This window comes from Epinephelus lanceolatus, chromosome 16 (assembly GCF_041903045.1).
Source record: "Epinephelus lanceolatus isolate andai-2023 chromosome 16, ASM4190304v1, whole genome shotgun sequence".
Classification (NCBI taxonomy): domain Eukaryota; kingdom Metazoa; phylum Chordata; class Actinopteri; order Perciformes; family Serranidae; genus Epinephelus; species Epinephelus lanceolatus.
Window position 1 is genome coordinate 27,725,818 of NC_135749.1, and position 23,563 is coordinate 27,749,380.

Genomic DNA, 23,563 nt, shown 5'->3' on the forward strand with positions numbered 1-23,563 from the left:
ATCACAAAACCTGATTAGAAAGGAAGGACAAATAATTGGCGTGCTGCCCCATCTTTCTCCAGGAGATATCTGAGGACACAGTGAGGAAGCAGGGCCTTAAAATCACCACTGACCCAAACCACGTCCTTCATAAGGAGAATGAGCTGATGCCTTCAGGCAGCAGGTACAGGTTACCATACTGCAAGCTGAACAGGTATTAATTTTCATTAGTCACACCATCAATCAAACTAATAAACAGTAGGAGATGGAGAGTGTGTGTATGTGGGTGTGAGGGGAGGGTGATGTGCAATATTTTGGTGTAGGGCATTTGTGCAATAATTTTGCATAGGACTGGCTTGGGCATCTGTGCAATATGTGGCTCTAGGGCACTGTGAAATACTCTTGGGGTGTGTGGATCTGGGGGTGATACTGTATGGTAATTGTAGTTTGATTGCAATAAATTTGAATTTTATCTTAATTTTAAAGGTACTTGTATTGTAAGAGTGGAAACCCAAATGCTCCTGTGTTTAACACCATTATAGCAAATAAGGCCAAGCTGGTGAAATTTACAGGTTATGACTATTTGGTAAGACAAATCCCATAAATGAACATTATCCGTTTAAATACAGTTGCACTACAGTTATGTGAGTGGTTATTTGGTACTAATGGAGGCCACAGTTCATCCATGTGTTTTTATTTATCCCTCTGGGCTCCGGTCCTGGTGCACAGAGACCCAGTATTATGAGCCTGCTGCGGGTTTGTGCATGGGAAAGCCCGGTCGGTAGTGGCGGAGGGGCACAACGTGACCTGACAACAAGGAACCTCCGGGAAAACCGTCAGTCCTAAAGTATGTGCAGAGGAGAGGGTGGGTGTGGGTCCGCGAGGGGGGTTTACGACAAACGAAGCGTGCTTCGGGTCCTCCAGAAGCGGCTAGAAACAATTAATACGATCCTACCGCGGGGGGAGGAGGAGGAGGGGAAGCTTGAAGAATACGGAGCAAACACACGGGTGAAATTTTGTCCTCTGTGTGGTCGGCTTTTGCGGTGTTGGAGCGGCCGTCGGTAACCCCCCGCTGCCCGGAGAGGACACCCTGTAGCTGGGAGGCGGAGACGGGACCCCCGTTGACGTCAGTGGGCCTGTCTGTTTCCTGCAATAGAAAGTGAGAGAGAAGGTGAAGGGAGAAAATACAGAGCTGTACCCCCCCTCCTTCTCCTTACACTAAAAGGTGTGTTACAACCCTGCACCTGTGAGTATTAATAAATCCACTTTGAGTGCGCTTGATTTGTTTTTCTGTGTGTTTGCGGGGCGGGAGCCGCTGCCCAAGCGGGTTTCTGTCACTGTGATATAGGTCGCTGTCGGTAGCTGCAGCCGGAGAGAGTCGGACATGCTTCTATCGGCTGTGTGTCTCGTCCGGTTTTAGCCTGCCGTGAACTTTACAGGCTCTGTTAGTTTGTTCAGGTGGAGGCAGGTGCTGTTTTTTGGCGCAGTGTTGTTTCGGACTCCTGCCGCAAACCTTGCTCCGAAGAGGCAACTTGAGCTCCCCGGTGCTTCCCTACGCAGCGTTCTTTGTTGCTCTTTTTTGCATTGTAGGTAAGCCACACACTGTTACTGTCACCTGGAGTGTGTTGATGTGTTCACTGTCATGGCTAATGTTGGGATAAATGTGCCTGTGTGCGGCGGCTGGAGGTTTTGTTGGCCGCAGCGGGGTTTTGTTGGATAAGGGGGGGAAGTATCCCATTCGAGAGGCTGTTGCAGAGACAGTGAGGGGTTTTCCCTGGCTCCTCCCTCACTTACAGGGCGTTCACGTGTTGCAACAGGCACAAAATACGCTATTCCCACGCATTGTTTTTGCTGACTTCATTGCATGCAGTTAAATCCCATTTATTCCCCTCTTCCTGTTGTGCTTGTCAGCTTTGCACCCGATGAACCCGCTCATCTCTCCCTGCAAAAAAAAAAAAAAAAATCTGTACAGCATCACTCTTTATTTATATTTTCCTCATATTTAATCTTATTAATTGTATCACACACGCTCAGACACCGTCAATACGTGACTATGCGTGCATCCCCGCCGCCACCTTTTACATAATTTCGATCCTCAGGTGTGAACGGAAATCATCATTAGTCACCTGCAAGTGCATTCCAGCCTGCCTGCGTTAGGACACAGCGTTACCGCTTCAGCTTGAATCACCGGTATGTTTTTTTTCTTGTGTCAGTATCAGGGTGTTTCCTCAAATATCTGTGCGCGCGCACACGCACACACACACAAAGACAAGCAGACAGGCTGGCAGACGGACTGACAGACACGCCAGAGAAAATGTGCACGTCTCTTTCCTCCGCCTCATCGCGCGCGCCGTCGATCCTGAACTGACACCAGATTGTGCATCACAGGTGAGACGCTGTGCATGTTCCTATCGTGTGACATCTACCCGACCTGGATGTGTTTTGATGCGACCTGCTGCTGCTGCTGCTGCTGCTGCTGCTGCAGCCACCGTGCACACATGCGACCCTTTACCGAAATCCACCTTGAGATGATGTCATTGCTGTAGCGCCACATGTACCAACTGTATGGAGCAAAATCATCATCCAGTTGTAGTAAGTGTTATGTAATATTGGTGAGGGGGGAAACAAAGGCAGATTCCTGAAGCACTGCTGCTCTCTGCAATGTATTGCTCCAGCAGGAGGTAGAGGTGTTGTAGGGACGTGCTGGAGATGATGCAAGGGCAAGAAAGCTTAGAAAATATGATTTAAAGGAGATATTTAGTCAAGATGTTGTGATTTTTCTGTCTATGCAGATGTTTCCTCTGTGGTTGTTTGTGCACATCAGGGAAAGGCGTTTGCAGTTCCGTGTTTGACATCTTAACATTTAACTTCAACACCCACCTCACAGAATTTGCATGAAACCTGTCTGAAGCTTCTGATCTTTGGTTTTGTTTAAAGGGCATCAGAGTGCAAACAACTCCCCTGTGAAAGGTGGGTTCAGTCTTTTGATGTTGTGACTTTATGCAGTGATCTAACTTCAACAGGGAGGTTTCTCTGATAGTAACCTCTGTGTGGCCGCCCAGCTGCCCTGAGCGTTCATCACCGGCACACACAGTACCTTATTGTTTGCATCATTCGTCATCTGCGCTGACATTCGTCATAGTGAAGAGCGGGCACCCTGTATCAGCCTCTGACACGTCAATCAGACGTTTCCCCATAAACAACAGCCGATCCTCCACCTCTGTAGGCTTTTGTTTGAGATCAGAGTGGCAGATAGCAGCTGCTGCAGAGGTTATATTGATATGGGGGGAACATATTATTCATACCTCCTCCCACTGACAGCAGACAGTAGCCCGAGCCGCACTGCACATTATTACACAGCAGCTCAGAGAGGAGAGGCCCTGAAATGAAAAGTCCAGCTTTGTTTGGGGCACCTGTTTGAGGAATTAACTCAATCAGCGACTCTGTCCTGGACTCCCAGACAGCTGCCGAGTGAGAGCAGAGGACTCTACACACTGCAGGGCCAACATAGTGGCTTTATTGATCTGTGCGTTCATGTTCAGCTGATCCTGACTCAGTATATGTTTGTGTTTCTGTAGATGTACCCAGACTGTGGCTCCGGAGTCAACTCTTCTCAAGGTCCAACGTTAGATTTTCCCCAAGATGCGCCTGTGAACTGAGGGCGGAAAGATGCCGCGCACCAAGCAGAACAACCCGAAAAATTTAAAAGGTGAGATCACACTGCTGTTTGCTGCGTTTCCTGTCTTCTGGTGGATTTGCTGATTTGGATGCAAAGAGGAACTGATCAGTCGTCACCTCTGACCACAAAGTAATGGCATCAACTCTTAATATTACTCTGACATGTTTAGCTTGAAATAGTTTGATATTTCCTTGTTATGTGTCCTGACATACGAGTACAGAAAGACTTGTAGAAGATACAGTCGACAGAGTTTTGGTAAGAGCAGGTGGTTGCCTCAAATGATGCCATGATATTGCAGGATCTGTTCATGGCAAAATGATAAAATGCTGTGAAATACTTGATTGACTTTTGTTGAAACAACTTGCCAGTGGTGCAGTGATGCTTGTCCCTGCCGGTGTAGTTTGTTTGTTTTGTGTTTTTAGACCTCGCATCATAATTAGTAAAGTCATGGATGGTAAATGGACTTGCATTTGTAGAGACCCTTTCTAGTCTTCTGACCACTCAAAGCACTTTTACACTATATGTCCCATTCACCCATTCATACACTGATGGCTGAAGCTACAATTCAATACATTCGTACACATTTGGGGTTCAGTATTTTGCCCAAGAATACTTGAGCATGCAGGCTGGATCGAACCTCCTGCTCTGTCTCCTGAGCCACAGCTGCCTGATTTGAAAGTTGGTCCAACTTTAATTACTGTCCAGGGAAAACCATTTATCTCTGAATTTGGTGATTCAATTTTTTTCACCGAACAAGAAAAAAGGCCCCGAAATTAAAGATCCAAAATGCAGCGTCACTAAAGCTCCTACTGTACGAGTAAATCGTCTGTGATACAAAGCTGAAGCTCACGATTTATGTCTTCACACTGTACACTCCGATTGTCAAGCCATGACTTAAGTGTTCACACAAATGGTCCCTGCAGACTGTTCTGGCTATTGACAATTGTAAATAAAGATTTGTTTAAAAGCTCAGAGGCAAGTTGAACTTTGTTTGCAAGCAGAGGTGTGTAACGTTTCACCAGTCCGGCTCACAATGATGCATTATTGCCAACGTTGCTCTCGTTCATCGGTCGTGATATGTGGAGGAGGAAGGATCAAACAGGCGTGTGAGCTGTTGCCACAGCTCGACCAACCTGGCCTCCACGTTTAACTGAAATGGAGCATGAAGTGGACAGGAAGTTTGATGCGCCATCAGCAGTAATGCAGGCATTGCACTGGACTGTGATAGAGAAAAGGGAGCTGAACTGGAAGGCAAAGCTCTTGATTTACTGGTCCACCTAAGCTCCTACCCTCACCTATGGCAATGAGCTGTGGGTAGTAACCGAAAGAAAGAAATTGTGAATATAGGCGGCAGCAATGAGTTCTCCAGAGGGTGGCTGGGCTCAGCCTCAGATAGGGTGAGGAGGTCAGGCATATGGAAAGAGCTTGCTGCACCTTCGGGGGTCAGTTGAGGTGGTTCAGGTGTCTGATCAGGATGCCTCCTAGACACCTCCTGTTTTCTGGGCATGTCCAACTGGTAGGAGGCCCCGGGGCAGACCCAGAACACGCTGAAGGGATTATATATCTCATCTGGCCTGGAAATGCCCCAGGATCCCCCAGGAGGAGCTGGCAAATATTGCTTGGGAGAGAGACGTCTGGAATACCTTCCTTTGCCTGCCGTCCCTGCGTCCGGCCCAAGATAAGCGGTTGAAAATGGATGGATGGGTGGAGGATGCATCGTGTCACCGTGGCACTTGCAGATGCTCTGTTTCCCACTTGGAGCAGCCACAGTGAGAAAAAAGGCACTGATCTTGGGGAAACAACTCATGGCTCTGCTTCAACTGTGAGAGTCTGATGATGGCCAAATGAAACTTCTGACATGTCAGAAAATCATCTGAAAGTCCGAACTCCTTCCTGTGCACTAACGATAAATGACGCAGATGAAGCTGAATTTCTGTCTGACCCTAAAATGTGTCATGTTACTCAAAACTTGGGTCAGAAACAGATTCAAATCGTACAGTGTGTGATCAGCTGAAGCTGACAACAGAGCTATTTTTCTCAGTCATCAGTTGCTTCTGCTTGAGACTGAGATCTTGTAGAGCATCCTTACTCTGCCTACATGTTACTGCGGCTTGTTGTAGATCTGACATTTTACCGTGTATGTGTTGGGTCAACCAGCATTGCCAGATTGGGCCATCCCCTCTCAATACGGCTGCTTTTCATTGAAGAAGAGCTAAATCTTTCTTTAAGTTGACATTATCCAGGAACTTGGAGGAGATACTTTCTCTCCACTTGAAAACTTGCTATTCCTATTGTTGCTTCATTTTGATGTTTTACCCTCACTCTGCAGAACAACGTACATGCAGTTTGATACTAAAGGCTGTTCTCACATCGACCTGCTGAAGGAAGGTAGCTTCTTTATCTGAAATTTCAGGTTAACATGTTCGGTTAGGTTTGTGTTAGAGGATAATGTGACACCACAGCTACTGTAGTTTGGAAGCAAATTGTGGTTCAATATTCAACACTCCACAGTGAAGCAGGAGACGTCTTGTGTCCAGCAGGTCAACTCTGTTTTTCACTGAGGGGGAGGGAGTTATTTAACTTTTTTTTTTTGTGGAAAAATCATATTGGACAGAAAGTATTATTAAGAGTAAGAATGTTGTTTGGATGGGGATGTTTAATATAGCGAGGACTTCTTAAAAAAGTGATTATAATGTAATACATATGTTTGTTTCATAAACATAAAAATCCCTTTCCCATGTGAAGCAAAATTCTGGCAAGTTTCTGGGAGTTGCATTTGTTCATGGCTCTGATCCGGCTGCTCTGTGTGGGTCAAATCTGACAGCACTGCAGCCACACATTGCTTTGCTTGTATGTAATGTCACAAATAAATCAATACATGATAAAATTGTCAGATCGTAATATGATAGTGTTGAATCGCATGACATCGTATGTGGTATTATCATAAACAATATGATCTGGTGCACATTTTCTTTTGTCTTATCTGCTTTTCTCTTGAGGTGATTGATATAAACGGGTGATTCTGGCATTTATTTGCAGTGTGCGTGGCTGCGTTGTTTGTGTTCGATCTCCCTCAGCGGTGATCATATTGTGTCATATCTGATGAGAACGATGTGTTAAATGAAGCAGTATTTATTTAAACAGTATATGGTGTGAAGAACGAGTGAGAGCATGGACACTGTTTGAGATGAGACGGCAGAACACACTTGGATCCAAACAAAAATGCAACAAAATGCAGTATAAGTCCATACTGAGACACCAGGGCCGACAGGGCAGGCTGAAGTTACAGCATCTTCCCCTGTGAACACAGAACACCAATTGGCTTGAGGGATTTCGTGTTATGTTGAGAATTGACAGATTTACGTGTCAACAGACGTTTGCAGTTCACAGATCTACGATTTTGCAGCGTTACATGCTGGGTGTGAAAATGTGCATCACTGCCATTCCCCAGCAGCAGATCCACACAGCAGATTTCCTCATGTCTGTGAGCAGCGAGCCAGAGTCCCTCTGTTTATTTATCATATAAACACTTCCTGTGCTTTTCGTTTCATTCACATTACTTGGCCAAACAACATAAATAATTAAGTTTGAGAACAGCACATTACATCGCCCCAACAGAGGACGATAGAAACAGCGGCCAAATGAAACTTGATTCTATTTTTAATGGTGACTGTTCCCTCGTTTCTTGTGGTGCAGACAATAGAGCTGCAGCTGCTGCAGTGCTTCGGCATGAGGATAAAAGATCTGGACATGGAAAGAGTATAATTGACAGTGATTTGAATGGAATGGAGGATCCTTAAGATTTGGGCGGGTTTACAGACTCTTGAGCGGTAATTCATCATTTGTAAAATAAGTAAAAATGTGTTAAGACTCAAATGTAAAGCCCTGATTCTCACAGATAATGAACTATACATTATTAAGAGGTGCATTTTTGTATTCAGTGTGGTAATTGCATGTCAAATGAATAATTTAAACTATTCTTATGTTCAATAAAATCAGTAAATGGCTGCTGTATGTTAACCCAAGTCTACAGCCATGGACACATTAAGAGACAACAGGCCTCTGGGCAGACACATGTAGAAGCCCCCCCCCCCATCTCTGTATCTTGCATCTCTGTAGTTGTTTTGTTTCTAACCAGAGTTGTTTTCTGTCTCTTTGTAATCATCTTGCATCTCTGAGATTGTTTTGTATCCGGAGTTGTTTGTGTCTCTTTGTTTTTGTTTTGCCTGTTTCATAGTTTTTGTCCCCATGTTTTCGTCTATCTTTGTGGTTGTTTTGTTTGTCTTTTTGGTTGTTTTGTGTCGTTTTGTGGTTGTTTTGTTTGTCTATTTGGTTGTTTTGTGTTGTTTTGTGGTTGGCTTTTTGGTTTGTTTGTCTTTTTTTGGGTTTTTTGTGTCGTTTTGTGTTGTTTTGTGGTTGGCTTTTTGGTTTTGTTTGTCTTTTTTTGGGTTTTTTGTGTCGTTTTGTGTTGTTTTGTGGTTGGCTTTTTGGTTTTGTTTGTCTTTTCTTGTGTCGTTTTGTGTTGTTTTGTGGTTGGCTTTCTGATTTTGTTTGTCTTTTTTTGGGGGGGGGGTTCGTGTCGTTTTGTGGTTGTTTTGTTTGTTTTTTGGTTGTTTTGTGTTGTTTTGTGGTTGGCTTTTTGGTTTTGTTTGTCTTTTTGTTTTTGTGTCGTTTTGTGGTTGTTTTGTTTGTTTTTTGGTTGTTTTGTTTGTCTTTTTTGTCTTTTTTGTTTTTTTGGTGGTTGTTTTGTGGTTGGCTTTTTGGTTTTGTTTGTCTTTTTTTGGGTTTTTTGTGTCGTTTTGTGTTGTTTTGTGGTTGGCTTTTTGGTTTTGTTTGTCTTTTTTTTCTTTTTTTTGTGTCATTTTGTGTTGTTTTGTGGTTGTTTTGTCTGTTTGGTTGTTTTGTGTTGTTTTGTGGTTGGCTTTTTGGTTTTGTTTGTCTTTGTTTTTTTTGTGTCATTTTGTGGTTGTTTTGTTTGTTTTTTGTTTATTTGTTTGTCTTTTTTGTTTTTTTTTGTGTCGTTTTGTGGTTGTTTTGTGTCTTGTCATTTTGCATATCTGTGGTTGTTTTATGTCTGGGGTTGTTTGTCTCATCGTAGTTGTTTTGCCCTCATTTTATTGTTGTTTTGTGTCTCTTTTTGGTAGTTTTGCATCTCTTTGTATTTGTTTTGTTTGTCTTTGTAGTTGTTTAGCATTTGTTTGTAGTTTTGTCTTGAGTTGTTTGTGTCTCTTTGTTCTTGTTTTGTCTTGTTTTATAGTCTTTTTTGTGTCTATTTGTGGTCTTTTTACGTCCCTCTATCATTGCTTGTGATTTGTGCCTCTGTGTGATTGTTCTGCATCTTCAATCTCTTTGGGATAATTTTCTGTCCCTGTGCAGCCATGCTTCAGGCCCTGCCCCAGCTTTAATTGTTATAAAAAATGCCAGTACATTTCTCTGCCTGTTGTCTTATTAGGATCTTTATCCACATTTAAGATGCTACAGTGTTATACATTGGGTAAATCATTAAATTTAAAGGCCGTTGAAACAGCAGCAGTGACTTATTGAAATGTAGTATGGTGTCTCTTAGCGGTGTTGACTTGAACTCGATGTGACTTGCCGTCTCCAGTTCTGGGGAAATTACTCAACATGTTGTGGGGAGTACCAAGTTCACTTCCTCATCATCTGATAACTTGTTGAGACATTTGTTTGGCTTCTTGTTTTGCCTTCTGACCCAGTTCGTCACCTCTCCTCCCGGGCCTGCACTCAAGGCTTTTCCTTCATCAGACAGGAAATGATAATTGCATGGCATGCTATCACATGCCTAAACTCTGCTGCCCTGAAGCCATCACGTAATGATTCCTAATTCCAAACGACGAGCTGTAAAAAAAACCTCAGTGCTTGGAGCTAAATGAGCCTTTAACACAGTATTTTCTCTGCTTTATAACACGGCAGAAATGAATCTCAGCAGCACAGATGCAAACGTGGTATTTACTTGAGTATTCAGAGTTTTGGCTGCATGATGGGAAGCCTCGGCTCTTCTTGGGTCCTTTCTGCCTCGGAGGCTTGGCAGCAGTCTTACTCTGGTATAAAAGAAACCACATTAACATTTTCCCTCTCGGTCGTTTGGAGTCTGTCTTGACACACTTTGTCCTGTCGGGGGACACAAAGAGTGAATTGTTTTATTAACACCGTCTCGACCCGGCTGCACTGCCGACATCTGTCAGGTGAATTTAAGGCAGCACGGCATTTCTGCTGGTGTATGAGGGTACGAGTGCAACCTCACTGTCAGTAAAGCTGTCAGTTATATTTTATATGAGCCATGATAAGATAATAGCTTCACTTGTGTTTAGAGTTAATGTTTTATATCATGTCTTAATGCAGTTTTATATCATTTTAAACTGTTGTTGCAAAAAAGAAAAGCCAGTGCGAGCCTTATTGAATGCAGAAATAAATACTTTTGTCAGTTGTTATAAAGTAAAACTATCCAACACAACAGAGCTGCTATAAACCTGTACTTTAAGAAGCTTATAATGATCAGTTTATGTTGGCACTGAGCGGTTGGGGGGTTCGGTGCCTTGCTCAGGGGCAACTCGGCAGTGCCCAGGAGGTGAACTGGCACCTCTCCAGCTATCAGTCCACGCTCCATATTTTGGTCCGGACGGGGACTTGAACAGGCGACCCTCCGGTTCCCAACCCAAGTCCCTATGGACTGAGCTTCTGCCGCCCCATCGACCATTTTCTAATTCACATTGACATTAAATTTTCATACTGGGATTTTTTTTCTTTTACTTTTAGTGTAAATACTGTGTCAGTGTGCATAAAAAGCATCAACACAGAGCTTTAGGACCCCCTTACAGAGGCCTGGGCTAGTTATTTATATATTAATTATGATGTTTATTTAATAACTGGCCCTGGGTCTTCTGGCATTTTGCACAAGTATCCCTGTTGTATCAGCTGTGGACAAATAGAGACTAAACAGTGTGCTCAGTAATTTTCTGATCCTCTTCTGAGAAGTAAGACAAGAAAAAAAACCTGCTCACAGGCACTCAATGAATCATTCACCCTCCAGGGACATTTGTGAGATTCATTCATAAAAAATTCACAGCTTAACAAAATAAAGGTGAACAGGGTGAAATGCATAAATGGTGACAGATTTCACTCACTCAGATCTCAATTTCGCAAATGTTTATGAAGCTTTTACGGCATTTATACAGCTAATTTTCTGATTTCTAACCTGCCCAAGTGCTCCTCAGGGCTCAGCAGTAAAGTCTCATTTCCACCAAGCTGTTCAGGTCAGTTTGTTACACATGAGAACTTTTAATTTTGCATTTCCATTGTCGCATGTTGTGGATAGGACCAGTATAACTAAACTGAAGCTAAAAGGTGGAACTAGAAACACTGCAGACTGCTGATTGGTCAAGAGAGAGTCAACACTCGTGTTTGACCAGAACTCAGTGCACAAACCCGCTGTGTTTAAATATACCATCGATTGTGACAGAGACCGTAAACAGGCCAGCTTCTTCTTTTCTATTCTGAGAATGTCACACCACCCTGTTCTGTGGATGACCATCCAGATGGAGACGTTTCTCTGTATCATCTGCATAAGGAGTAAACACAGGGGGAGCTGGGTAGAGTAGTGACGTAGCTGTTACCGCCTGTTAACAACTCTGCTTATGTTTAAGGCTACGAACACAAAGCAGATCTACAGTTTAGATACATGTCAGTGCAGGTTACGTATGGCTGTAAGGTGGAAATGTGGCCACTGAGGATTGCATGGTTGCCCATGGCGGGTGAAATGCATCTGTGGCTGGTAAAACTAGCACCGCACTTTCATGCAAAAATTAGCTTCAGTTTTTGTTGTTATTTGATAATATTTAATAAATGAAACAATTTGTATAGGGGCAAGTCAACATGAACTTCGGGGCAAGTAGATTTCTGAGCCACCTGCCTGACTGGGTAAGTGGAAAAATAACCCATTAACTTTGAGCCCTGGCTCCTGTTTTTCTTTGTCCTCTGACGCAGTTTGTGGGCAACAATGCAGGAAGTTCGAAACTCCGGCTCCCCCTCCTCCAAGTCTTTGTTTACTTTTCTCAAACAGCTGGTCTCCAAGCAGGGACACACAGCAATTTCCCCTTCAGACACACTCACGTACTCTCTGTGGACAGCAGCAGAAATACACAGTGATAATAATAATACACTGCTGCCAGGCAAACTGTAATGAAATTTTAGGGTTTTTAAATGTGTGCAGTAAAAAACAAAAGTTAGTGTATTCAAGCTAAACTGTGTTGTTCCAACTACTACTTCTCAGTGAGTAAATCTGTGCTGTATTTTCTGTAGTGCACATTTTTCTTACTTGTGCTTGAGTATTTTGTTTCATGCTACTTTGTACTTCTACTTCACTTCACATTTCAGAGGGAAATATTGAATTTTTATACACTCAAATTATCTGGCAGCATTATTTACTTTTCAAAATTAGGTTTTTACAAAGATAATATCATATTTTGTTATAATTTAAACAATCCAACATTAAAAAGTAGAGATGAAATGATCAGTCCGTTGAAAATTAATTGACAACTATTCTTACAATCATTTAAGTCATTTTTCATGCTGAAACATTTCATGGTTCCAGCTTCCTAACTGTGAAGATTTGCCTCTTTTCCTTTCATTGAATTTGAGGTCTGTGCTGTTGGTTGGACAAAGCAAGCATTGTGAACAGGACAGGGCAATTAATCAACTTTAATTTTCAATCATAACTTTGGCTTCCAATGATTATGAAAACAAGATAACTGCGATTAAACAATTATTGTGCGGCATGCTGTTTTGCAACGATCCTCTCATTTTGTCTTATGTTATAAATCCAGCGCACCTCTTTCCTTTACACTGATGTGCTCGGTGTTGCAAACTTGGCGAGTCCCTTGCTATATTTAGCAATTTATCCAACCCCCTTAGGTTTTTTTTCTCAATAGCTACTGACAACAAATTTTGCAACTTATTCAGACCATTGGGGAAAAAGAGAAAAATATATTCAAATATGTTTCATTGTAATTCATTCCCATGCATGTTGCTCAGAGTAATCACAGTCCACAGCTCCTCTGCCAGCAACACAGTGTCTCTCCTTCTCCTCGCCGTGTTTATCTATTACAAAAAAATTTTATTTATTTTTTTAGTTTTAAATGTTTTTTCTCCAGTTTCTTCCAGAAAATCCCCTTTTTTTTGAAAGTTCAATAAATGCTTGATGTTTCCAAAGTCATTGAGTAAATGTGTTGAATATCATGATCTCAGTGCTGACCGAAATAATATCAAGATAATGTGTTTTGTCATAATTGAGCAGCCAGTAATTCTGAAGGTGATAGTGTGAAGGTAACTCTCAAGACTCCAAGATCTCAAGATAAATGCATAAAATAATTGATTCTTTACAAGTGTTTTTCACAACTTAAGTGCTCTGAATTCGCTGTTGTGTAGCGTGCTGTAGGATGAGAGACACAGTTAGTTAGTTGCAACTGGAAAAATGTGACCCAAAGTTAAAACATTTAGAACTAGGTAAAGTTTATAAACATTTCTGCTGCTTTTACTCACTGTCTTTATACATCTAGTATCTAACGTCATTTTTTCTTCCCCCTCCTGCTGTTAGCGTCTTCAGATGGTGGAAAGTAACTAAGTACGTTTAACGCAAGTGAAAATTCGACATAACTTGAGCATTTCCATTTTATGCAACTGAATACTTTTACTTTGCTTCATTTCAGAGGGAAATATAGTCATTTTAGCTTTAGTTACTTTACAGATCATGTGCCCTTCCTGTCCAGTGAAAACCATGTATCTCCAAATGTGTCGATGGTTTGTGGTAAACTGATGGATGAAGTGTTCCTTTATGTGCTGAGGAAAACCCTCATGGATCAGCTGTATTGTCATAAAGCTGAGAACAGGGCTGTTTTTTAGAAATGAAAGATGACTTTTAAGAGATATGTGGTTCTCACAGGACAGCCGGGCTAGAAACACATGATGATCTTTTAGAATATGATGCATTGCTGCAGATTAAACTACCCAACAGTATATAAAGGAGTTAATATTAGCACAACCATAAACATCTGCAGCAGTAAAATGCAACATATACATTAATACTGCAGTAATATAAGTCTTTTTATACATTTTGCTTATAATATTTTTACTTAAGTAACGTTTTGCAAGATTTTAGTGAAGTATTAGTACTTTTACATAAGTAAAAGAATACTCTGAGTACTTCTTCCACCGCTGGCATCTTCATCCAGATGGGGCATTCAGTGGCTGGGTGGTATTTGTCATCTGTCTGTGTGGCGTAGGGTTTTCAAAGTGCCCCTGAAAATGCCCAGACTTGTTAGCAACACCAGTGTTTATAGAACTGACTCTTGCATTCCTCATGTCTTATAAAAAGTCTCCTTGCACCAGAACCCAACAGGTCTTTAGTGGAGAACATGCTGCGTGATAAATGGTGAACAACTGCAGTGAAAGGGGGGTACATTTAACAAGGTGGAAAATGTTTACCCTGTAAAGCCCATACAGGGACATGGAGATGGAGTTTCTCATCCATCTCAACATCCTTTACCATGCTGACAAGGGTGTTTATACACAGGAATAAAGTTAGTGTGTTTTAATACATTAGGTCTGATGGCTAAATAATGTTTGGTGGATTTATTATGCTTTAAGCTGTTACAAAAATTGCCTTCATGAGCCACAATGTGATAGGATGAAGACAGTTCAGATTTCCATGTTGTTTTTCACTGCCTCGGTGATTTGCAACAAACTGACAACACTTTCCTGTTAATGATTAACTGTGCTTCTGACCTCAGCGCTGACTGTGGTTAAATATCCAGGGTCAGGATAAATGGCTCTAATCAGAGTTATATGGTAACCCAGAGCTGGCCCGACACTGGACACGGAGCTGTTTGTTTGTTGCTTTTACAGTGTGAGCCTCATTTAACCCTCAGACGTCTCTAAAAATGAAGGTCAGAGAGGTTTGCGATGCCTCTGTCAGCTCTTTGCCCTGGCCTTGTGCTTTGTCTTTAACCTGCTGTGAAGTTCCCTCTCAGTCCCTTTTAATCTCCCTGTCAGACCACAGTCAGGGTCTCCTGCATACCACACCACTGCTTCAGCACCCATTGGCTGTGTGTGTTTTACTAAGACAGTGATGAATATTTATGGTGTTTGTTATGAGTCTTGCATGTATTAAAAAAGAGAGTAATTTATTTTTCTACAGACACAGAGACCCCTAAACTTTGTGTTCTGACTATTTAATTAGTTTTGATCAAAGTAATATTTGTTGGCACTGAAAGTTATTTGTGATATTACTTTATTCTTATCAGACACAAAGGCAGTTAATCAGCTGATGTTTTTAGCTGCTGCTTGTACCATCTGTATCCTCAACACTACCCTACGTTACTTTGTCACTTTGTATGCAACTTGTGGGCTACCTCGTGTGCTAAGTTGTACACTGCTCTGTACGCTACTCTGTATGCTACTTTGTATGCTACTTTTTGGTCTACCTTGTGTGCTATGTTGTACACTGCTCAGTATGCTACTTTGTATGCAACTTTGTGGGCTACCTTTGTGCTAAGCTGTACAGTGATCTGTATGCTACTTTGTACACTACTTTGTATATTACTTTGTATGCAACTTTTTGGTCTACCTCATGTGCTACGTTGTACACTACATTGTACACTGCTCTGCACGCTACGTTGTACAGTACTTTGTACAGTACTTTGTACGCTACTCCGTGTACGCTGTTTTGTACGCTACTTTGTATGCAACTTTTTGGTCTACCTTTTGTGCTACGTTGTACACTGCTCTGTCGATATTTTGTACGCTACTTTGTATGCTACTTTGTATGCTACTTTGTATGCTACTTTCTGGTCCACCTAGTGTGCTAAGTTGTACACTGGTATGCTACTTTGTACGCTACTTTGTATGTGACCTTTTACCTGACTTGTACATTGCTGTGTATGCTACTCTGTTATTTTATACGTCACTTTGTATGTTATTGTATATGTTACTTTGTACATTACTTTGCACATTATTCTTTATCATAATTGGATTTCTGGGATAATGTACAGAGAGCTGTGGTCACAGAACTTGTTACTGTGACTTTTGATAGAATGTAAGCAAAGTTGAAATCATTGTCAACATTAGCATGCTAGGCTAACTACAGCAGTGGTAACTAACTTCACTGCATTTATTCAAGTACTGTACTTAAACACAATCTTGAGGTACTTGAGTATTTCCATATTCTGCTACTTAACTACATTCCAGAGGGAAATACTGTACTTTTTACTCTACTACATTTATTTTATAACAAGTTAAGTTATTCTGCATAATAAGTAGCCTACTTTTATGTTTAAGTTTATACTTAGGTGTATTTTATAGTACTTGTGTACTTTTCTTAAGTTAAACTTTTAAGTGCAGGGCCTTTATTCGTAACAGAGTATTTCTACACTATAATACATTTTCCGTGTAAAGGCCAGATTTCTTCCACCTCTAGCTAACTAGCTTCCACTTTCAGGCTGTAAGCTAGGTAGCCTAGCTTGCTAGCTTCTGCGTCTCTTAGCAACACCGGCCTTCAAAAGTCTGTCAACCAATGCTGTTTAGTTTGTCCAAAAATGATTTTATCCTCTTTAGAAAAGAGGATAACTGCTTTAAAAAGTTAGAGTAAATTTCAGTGTGCAGTATTGTAATGAGCATGACTCTACTATGCTGTTTAGATATTTCTCTCATGTAAATGCTTCAGAGGTGCAAAGAAAGAGTTAACATCTCGCCCGAGTGAATGGATTTTTACATGTTGTGTCATGCTCAGGCAGCCAAACCAGTGTTTCCGTACGGTCCCTTCAAATTACAGTGTGTGTTTGAACGCAGCGAGATTCACACAAAGGGAACTTCTCTCCCAGAGGCAGGAATAAACTGGGGTTTTAGCAACAGTAACTACAACAGACGGGCTGAAACTAGTTCAGGGATGTCTGTTTGAATTAGTGGTAACCTCAGAGAAGCTTTCACTTTGACAGAGAGGCAGTGCTGGGACGGGGAGGGAGGAATTTTTATGGCCATATTCTGTATGAATGAAATTGAATATGGTTTAAAAAAAAAAGCTCACTTTGCCATCCTGAAATGTGGGTTAATGTCTATTCCTTCCTATTAATGGAGGAGTAAAAGCATTTACTTGATCTTTTTCACTGTGTGCTGGTTTTAATGGCTCAGACATTCAGCAAAATACATTTCTGATGATGGAAAACGTGATCATCAGGAACTTGTGGCCTTTTTTATTTTGTGTGAACACTTAATTGTGAGGTGTATCTCACAAATGGCGGTGTTTTCTCATCACCTTGGGCGTTTTGCTAAGTGGAGGGCAGTCTCTCTCCGTGACAAATCAGCCCTCTGGGTAACGAGAACACTGCGGTGGTGGAGAGAGGATCCTCGGGAACACCTGGTAACATCTGGTTTAGAGGAAACCAATTTGTGAGTCGGCTAATTTGGGAGGATGGTTGAAACTGCGAGTCATGTGTTTACATTGTGCTCTCTGGGAATTCAGAAAATATCATTAATTAAGAGGAGAGCATTTCAGAAATATTAAATTTTTATTTTCATGGCCTACATTTTAATCACTAAATTAGGTGCCTTGTTTTCTGATTAATTTATAGGAATCAGAGGTGCATCAGTTTGTCAAATAATTCATCTGATTGGTGGAATATTAATTAAAATCAATCAGCAACTATTTTTTCTGATATATTTAAGTCACTTTTCCAGTAAAACCTTTAGAACACAGTATTTCTACTTGTACTTAGGTGAATATCTGAGTCCTTATTCATAACGTCTTGGAGCTGTAGTAAATTGTGATGTTACTGGTTTCTTTGTACTGTTGAGACAGAACGATTAATAGATTAATTGAGAAAATGATTAACTAGATTAACTGATGATAAAAACAATTGTTAGTTGCAGCCTTATTAGGAATGTGTATGTTATTTTTTAAATAGGGTAGCACTGCCAGACATTTTATTTTGAAACATTTTGAATTTTTCCTGTTTTTTAGACGTTTTGATGACGCTAACAAGTTTCTTTTCCTTTTTTTGAAGAGTTTATCTTTGGTCAACAATGTCTGACCATTGCAGCATTAAGTAAATAATAGATTACCATAACAACAGTACAATTAACAGACTGAGCAGAAAACTCAATTGGAAAATAACCAAAAAATAAATAAACTAAAAATAAATAAGCTATAAAACAGATAAAGCGGTCTGAGGTCCAATCAGAAAACAATATATCAACTCATTCATGAAGACAAGAAAATATGATCTGGCATTAATGAATCCGTTTTTTAGCAATAATCATCAAGCTATATTAGAGTAATAATAGTTTTCTTTTCGTCTTCTGTGACCTGACATTTCTCTCCCATTATAACATCCGTGTGTGTCTTTAAAATGTTAAACCAAAGATCTAATATTGAAGAGTCTGTTCGTCCTAACAGGCTCTTTAATTACTGCACTGCAAAGGTCATGACTGTAACTGAATCATGATCACAATATAAACCATTTTCAATCAAATAAAAAGTCTAAATCTGCTTGTTCCCATACAGTATGTGACTTTACATTTTAGCTGCTGTGCAGTGACCACATGATGCTGAAGAGCCAAGCATGCTAAAATGTATGTTATTTAAACCTGCACCTAACAATTACTTAAATTATTGATTATTCTGCTGATTATTTTTGTCATTAATTGTTTGCATTTTAGAGTTTTGCTTGGAAAAAACAACATTTTAAATAATTTTAAAGACATCTTTAGTTTACGGCCACAAGACAAAAAAAATAGTTTACTTCTCTCCCACTTCAGCGTTTCTTCCTCCCACCTCCCCTAAAACCATTTGCTGTGTGCAGACTCTCAGTTTGAATGTCTGTCAAACTCTGCCTGTTTATCAGACGTTGATGACTAATACCACAGCTAACACCGCCTGCCTGCTTGTGCAGGAAAGGTCTTGTGCATGTGTGTTCGTCGTGCACCTTCTCATCTTGTGCTGTGAGCGTCGCTCTGTGGAGGCAGATACATTTTCTGAAATGTTCTACAAATGATCAAGGCATCATTCATTAACAGCCTGCCAAAGCCTGTTTTCCTGCCGCTGCTGAGACGTCCACAGCTGAGGCAGATGTGTGCGTGTGTGTGTGTGTGTCGCCACCCACTCAGCCATTTACGTACGACCCCCTGAAGACAGATGACCCGACTGTTTACTCTCTTGTGTGTGTCAGTAACAAGGACTGCAGCCCAATCCGTCAAATTATTGCACTTAAACTTTTCAAACTGAAGCATTAGTGAAGGGCTCAGGCAAATTGGAGCTAACGAATGGTGACCTCCTCGTACTTGTTAGTACCTTTCCCCTCCACAGGTGAGCTTTTGCGGCCTGTGGAGCCACTTCCTGGAAACTTTGTTGAGCAGCATTGATGTTGGCAACTCAGAGAGGTGAGTGGGAATGATGAGGGGAGAAAATAAAAACAGGGTGGGGGCGCGGCAGGATTTGCCTCTGCTCACGTCAGCACAGAGACCCAAAATAGTGGAAGAAATTCTCCCGGCGGTTGGCGACGCAGGAGCTAAGCCGAGGCTGGATGTCACATTATTTGGAGATGTGCTCATGACACATTGAGGGGGCGGAGAGAGCTCCTGTACGCACTGAGGATGTATGTCATCTGCAGAGAAATGCCCCAACAAAACCTGCCTCTGTTCGACGGGGGCTGCTGATACTCAGGGGGTCTGTTTTTATGATTGTGGGGAAAATGTGATGCCAGTTAAGCTGCAGGAGTTAAAAAAATAAAATAAAAAAAGCTTTGGAAAAACTCATTTTGAAAAAAAAAAAAAAAAAAAGCCTGCAAGCCGGAAACCCTTAAAAGGGATGTTGTGTGGGGGCGCTTTTCTGAGTGTGTGTGTGTGTGTGCAGCTGGATGTGTGTGTGCGTGTGTGTGTGTGTGTATGCAGAGCTGGCATTGCTTAATGGTTTGCACACGCAAAGCCTGATGTAGGGGTTGCCAGGGAAACAGAGCAGCATGAGTCTTGGTCTGCAGGTGCTGTTCCTTGTGTCCTACTGCTGGAACCTCCTACGAATGTGCAGGGAGGGGTAGAGAGACGAGGGAGGGCACGGAAGAATTCTGGGGGGAAAGAGAGCTCAGAAAACTGGTAAAAGTAGATCTGATACAGATACACAGCAGATAGTAAAGAGCAGTTAAAGTTGGGATTATTACATGCAGCACTCTTACTAAACAGTCACAGCAGAAATTTTAAGAGATCCGACCTGGTCAGATTTCTGCACCACTTTCATACAGTAGTACTGACTTTGAATGCTGTCAGATTTAAGTAAAGATCACAGCAGCACAAGGTGAAACATGCACAGACAGAAATATGCACCATCCTCCAAGATCACTGAATGTGTCATATTCATCATTATCTCTCATGCATGAAGAAAAAATCAGTTTACACGGGACCTATTGTGCTCATTTTCAGGTTCATACTTGGTAAATGGACCAACACCTTTCTAGCATCCGATTGCTCAAAGCACTTTTTATACTCCACATTCACCCAAACACACACACACACACTGGTGGCTGAGGCTACCTTACACTCAGACTGATGGAACAGCCATTGGGAGCAGTTTGGGCTTCAGTATCTTGCTCAAGGATACTTTGACATGCAGACTGGAGGAGCCGGGAATCAAAGCCCTGATCTTCTGATTAGTGGATGACCCGGTCTCCCTCTGAGCCACAGCCGCCCACTTATATTTTGTTTCTACTAGAACATGTTTACATACTTAAATGGTAAAAAGACCCATCTGTGTTCCTCATACTGTCTGTGCTGAAACACTTTTATTCACTCTGTCTGAAAAGGCTCCATTATAGTGCCTGTCTCTTTAAGCCTTCCTCTCGAAAAAGCCCCATCTGCTCTGATTGGTCAGTGTTTTTTGGGTCCAGCATCTCTGCATTGTCATTGGAGCCAAGCAATGACAATAACAGAGAACAGTGTCACTTTCTACTGTTAAAAATCGGGGAGAAATGATCAACATCAACAACCAAGATAATGTTTCCCCGACGTCAGAATGTAGCTACATGTAGCAGTGTAGGCGAGGTAATATTAACACTAACACTGCAGTAACGTGCCCTGAACAGATGACCATATAAAGAAATCTATCACATGTTGGTATTAGTTTATCTCAAAAGTAGAAAAACACATTGGAAGCTGAGTATTCAGCAGTGTCTGAAGCCTGAGGTTTTTGCTCACAGGGAATATTTTTATACAAGTTTTCTTTATCATTTGGAACTTTGGCCCTATTTAAGATGAACATCTGATATTGTTACATTAGATATACAGTACAGGCCAAAAGTTTGGACACACCTTCTCATTCAATGCGTTTTCTTTATTTTCATGACTATTTACATTGTAGATTCTCACTGAAGGCATCAAAACTATGAATGAACATATGTGGAGTTATGTACTTAACAAAAAAGGTGAAATAACTGAAAACATGTTTTATATTCTAGTTTCTTCAAAATAGCCACCCTTTGCTCTGATTACTGCTTTGCACACTCTTGGCATTCTCTCCATGAGCTTCAAGAGGTAGTCACCTGAAATGGTTTCCACTTCACAGGTGTGCCTTATCAGGGTTAATTAGTGGAATTTCTTGCTTTATCAATGGGGTTGGGACCATCAGTTGTGTTGTGCAGAAGTCAGGTTAATACACAACCGACAGCCCTATTGGACAACTGTTAAAATTCATATTATGGCAAGAACCAATCAGCTAACTAAAGAAAAACGAGTGGCCATCACTACTTTAAGAAATGAAGGTCAGTCAGTCCGGAAAATTGCAAAAACTTTAAATGTGTCCCCAAGTGGAGTCGCAAAAACCATCAAGCGCTACAACGAAACTGGCACACATGAGGACCGACCCAGGAAAGGAAGACCAAGAGTCACCTCTGCTTCTGAGGATAAGTTCATCCGAGTCACCAGCCTCAGAAATCGCAAGTTAACAGCAGCTCAGATCAGAGACCAGATGAATGCCACACAGAGTTCTAGCAGCAGACCCATCTCTAGAACAACTGTTAAGAGGAGACTGCGCCAATCAGGCCTTCATGGTCAAATAGCTGCTAGGAAACCACTGCTAAGGAGAGGCAACAAGCAGAAGAGATTTGTTTGGGCCAAGAAACACAAGGAATGGACATTAGACCAGTGGAAATCTGTGCTTTGGTCTGATGAGTCCAAATTTGAGATCTTTGGTTCCAACCGCCGTGTCTTTGTGAGACGCAGAAAAGGTGAACGGATGGATTCCACATGCCTGGTTCCCACTGTGAAGCATGGAGGAGGAGGTGTGATGGTGTGGGGGTGTTTTGCTGGTGACACTGTTGGGGATTTATTCAAAATTGAAGGCACACTGAACCAGCATGGCTACCACAGCATCCTGCAGCGACATGCCATCCCATCCGGTTTGCGTTTAGTTGGACGGTCATTTATTTTTCAACAGGACAATGACCCAAAACACACCTCCAGGCTGTGTAAGGGCTATTTGACCAAGAAGGAGAGTGATGGAGTGCTGCGGCAGATGACCTGGCCTCCACAGTCACTGGACCTGAACCCAATCGAGATGGTTTGGGGTGAGCTGGACCGCAGAGTGAAGGCAAAGGGGCCAACAAGTGCTAAACACCTCTGGGAACTCCTTCAAGACTGTTGGAAAACCATTTCAGGTGACTACCTCTTGAAGCTCATGGAGAGAATGCCAAGAGTGTGCAAAGCAGTAATCAGAGCAAAGGGTGGCTATTTTGAAGAAACTAGAATATAAAACATGTTTTCAGTTATTTCACCTTTTTTTGTTAAGTACATAACTCCACATGTGTTCATTCATAGTTTTGATGCCTTCAGTGAGAATCTACAATGTAAATAGTCATGAAAATAAAGAAAACGCATTGAATGAGAAGGTGTGTCCAAACTTTTGGCCTGTACTGTATGACAGAAATAAGGGAAAGCATAAACGGTGCCCTTCAAGAAAGCTACTTTTAGGTCGGTTGAGGAGATTTTTCTTTCATCCGATTAGTCTTTGAAAACAATTTTTGCCCTCTTTTTTGGTAATCATTTAATTGTTTTAGTCATTTTTCGAGCAAATACAGTAAAAAATTGTCTAACGTTCTTTGGTATCAGCTCCTCAGATGTAATATGATTTGCTGTCTTTGTTGGTCATATATTATTGTCAGATGAATATATTTGGGTTGTGGCTGATTAAAATAAGACATTTGAAAAAGTCACCTATGGCTCTGGGAGCTTTGTACAACAGTAGTAATGACCTGGTTGAATGAGCAGGTCACTGTGTTTCCACAGCTGTTTGTGGCACCGAACCTGGGTGTTCTTTTACCGACACAGCAAACCAAATTGTTTTGCGCCAAAACTGAAACACAGCTTCACTACAGAGTTGTTGAGAAATGCAAAGTTTCAAGTTTCTGCTGCATTATTACGTGCAAATGTGACGTATCCTGGTTCACAGAATTATACAATGTGAATTTTTTTTTTCTGGTGATTGTTTTTTTTTTTATAACATTTCTGTTTGTGTCATGTATTCATTTAAGGAAGGTTACTTTCTTGTCAAGGCTCCACAGATCTGATGTTTTCGGGTTGTCTGTCCATCTGTCCATGCCATTTTATTAAAAGCGCTCAATAATACCGAAAAGGATTTTTTTTTTTTTTTTTCAAATTTGGCACAAACGTTCAATTGGACTTAACAACGACTGAGTAAAATTTGGTGGTCAAAGGTCAAGGTCAGTGTCACCTTGGCTCTGTCTCATTCTCGTGAACGCGATATCTCAAGAAGACCTTAAATGAGTTTTCTCAGATTTGACACAAACGCCCACTTGGACTCAACAATGAACTGATTAGAATTTGCTGGCTGAAGGTCAA

The 23,563-nt window shown here is 41.4% G+C and overlaps 1 protein-coding gene across 5 annotated transcripts in view; it reads left to right on the forward strand.

Moving 5' to 3' along the window:
- The first annotated feature begins 1,088 nt into the window (after positions 1-1,088).
- The window catches only part of hivep1 (HIVEP zinc finger 1), a 72,687-nt gene continuing 50,212 nt past the window's right edge, over positions 1,089-23,563 (forward strand). Inside the window, exons 1-2 of one of the 5 annotated variants that reach the window (XM_033637464.2) lie at positions 1,089-1,225; positions 3,558-3,688. In XM_033637464.2, coding sequence (XP_033493355.1) covers positions 3,649-3,688 — 40 coding nt within the window. In that variant the 5' untranslated portion in view covers positions 1,089-1,225; positions 3,558-3,648. Of the gene's footprint in view, positions 1,226-1,257; positions 1,570-2,249; positions 2,368-3,557; positions 3,689-23,563 lie in introns of those variants that run through there. The other 4 variants (XM_033637461.2, XM_033637459.2, XM_033637463.2 and 1 more) reach the window with 4 other exon arrangements.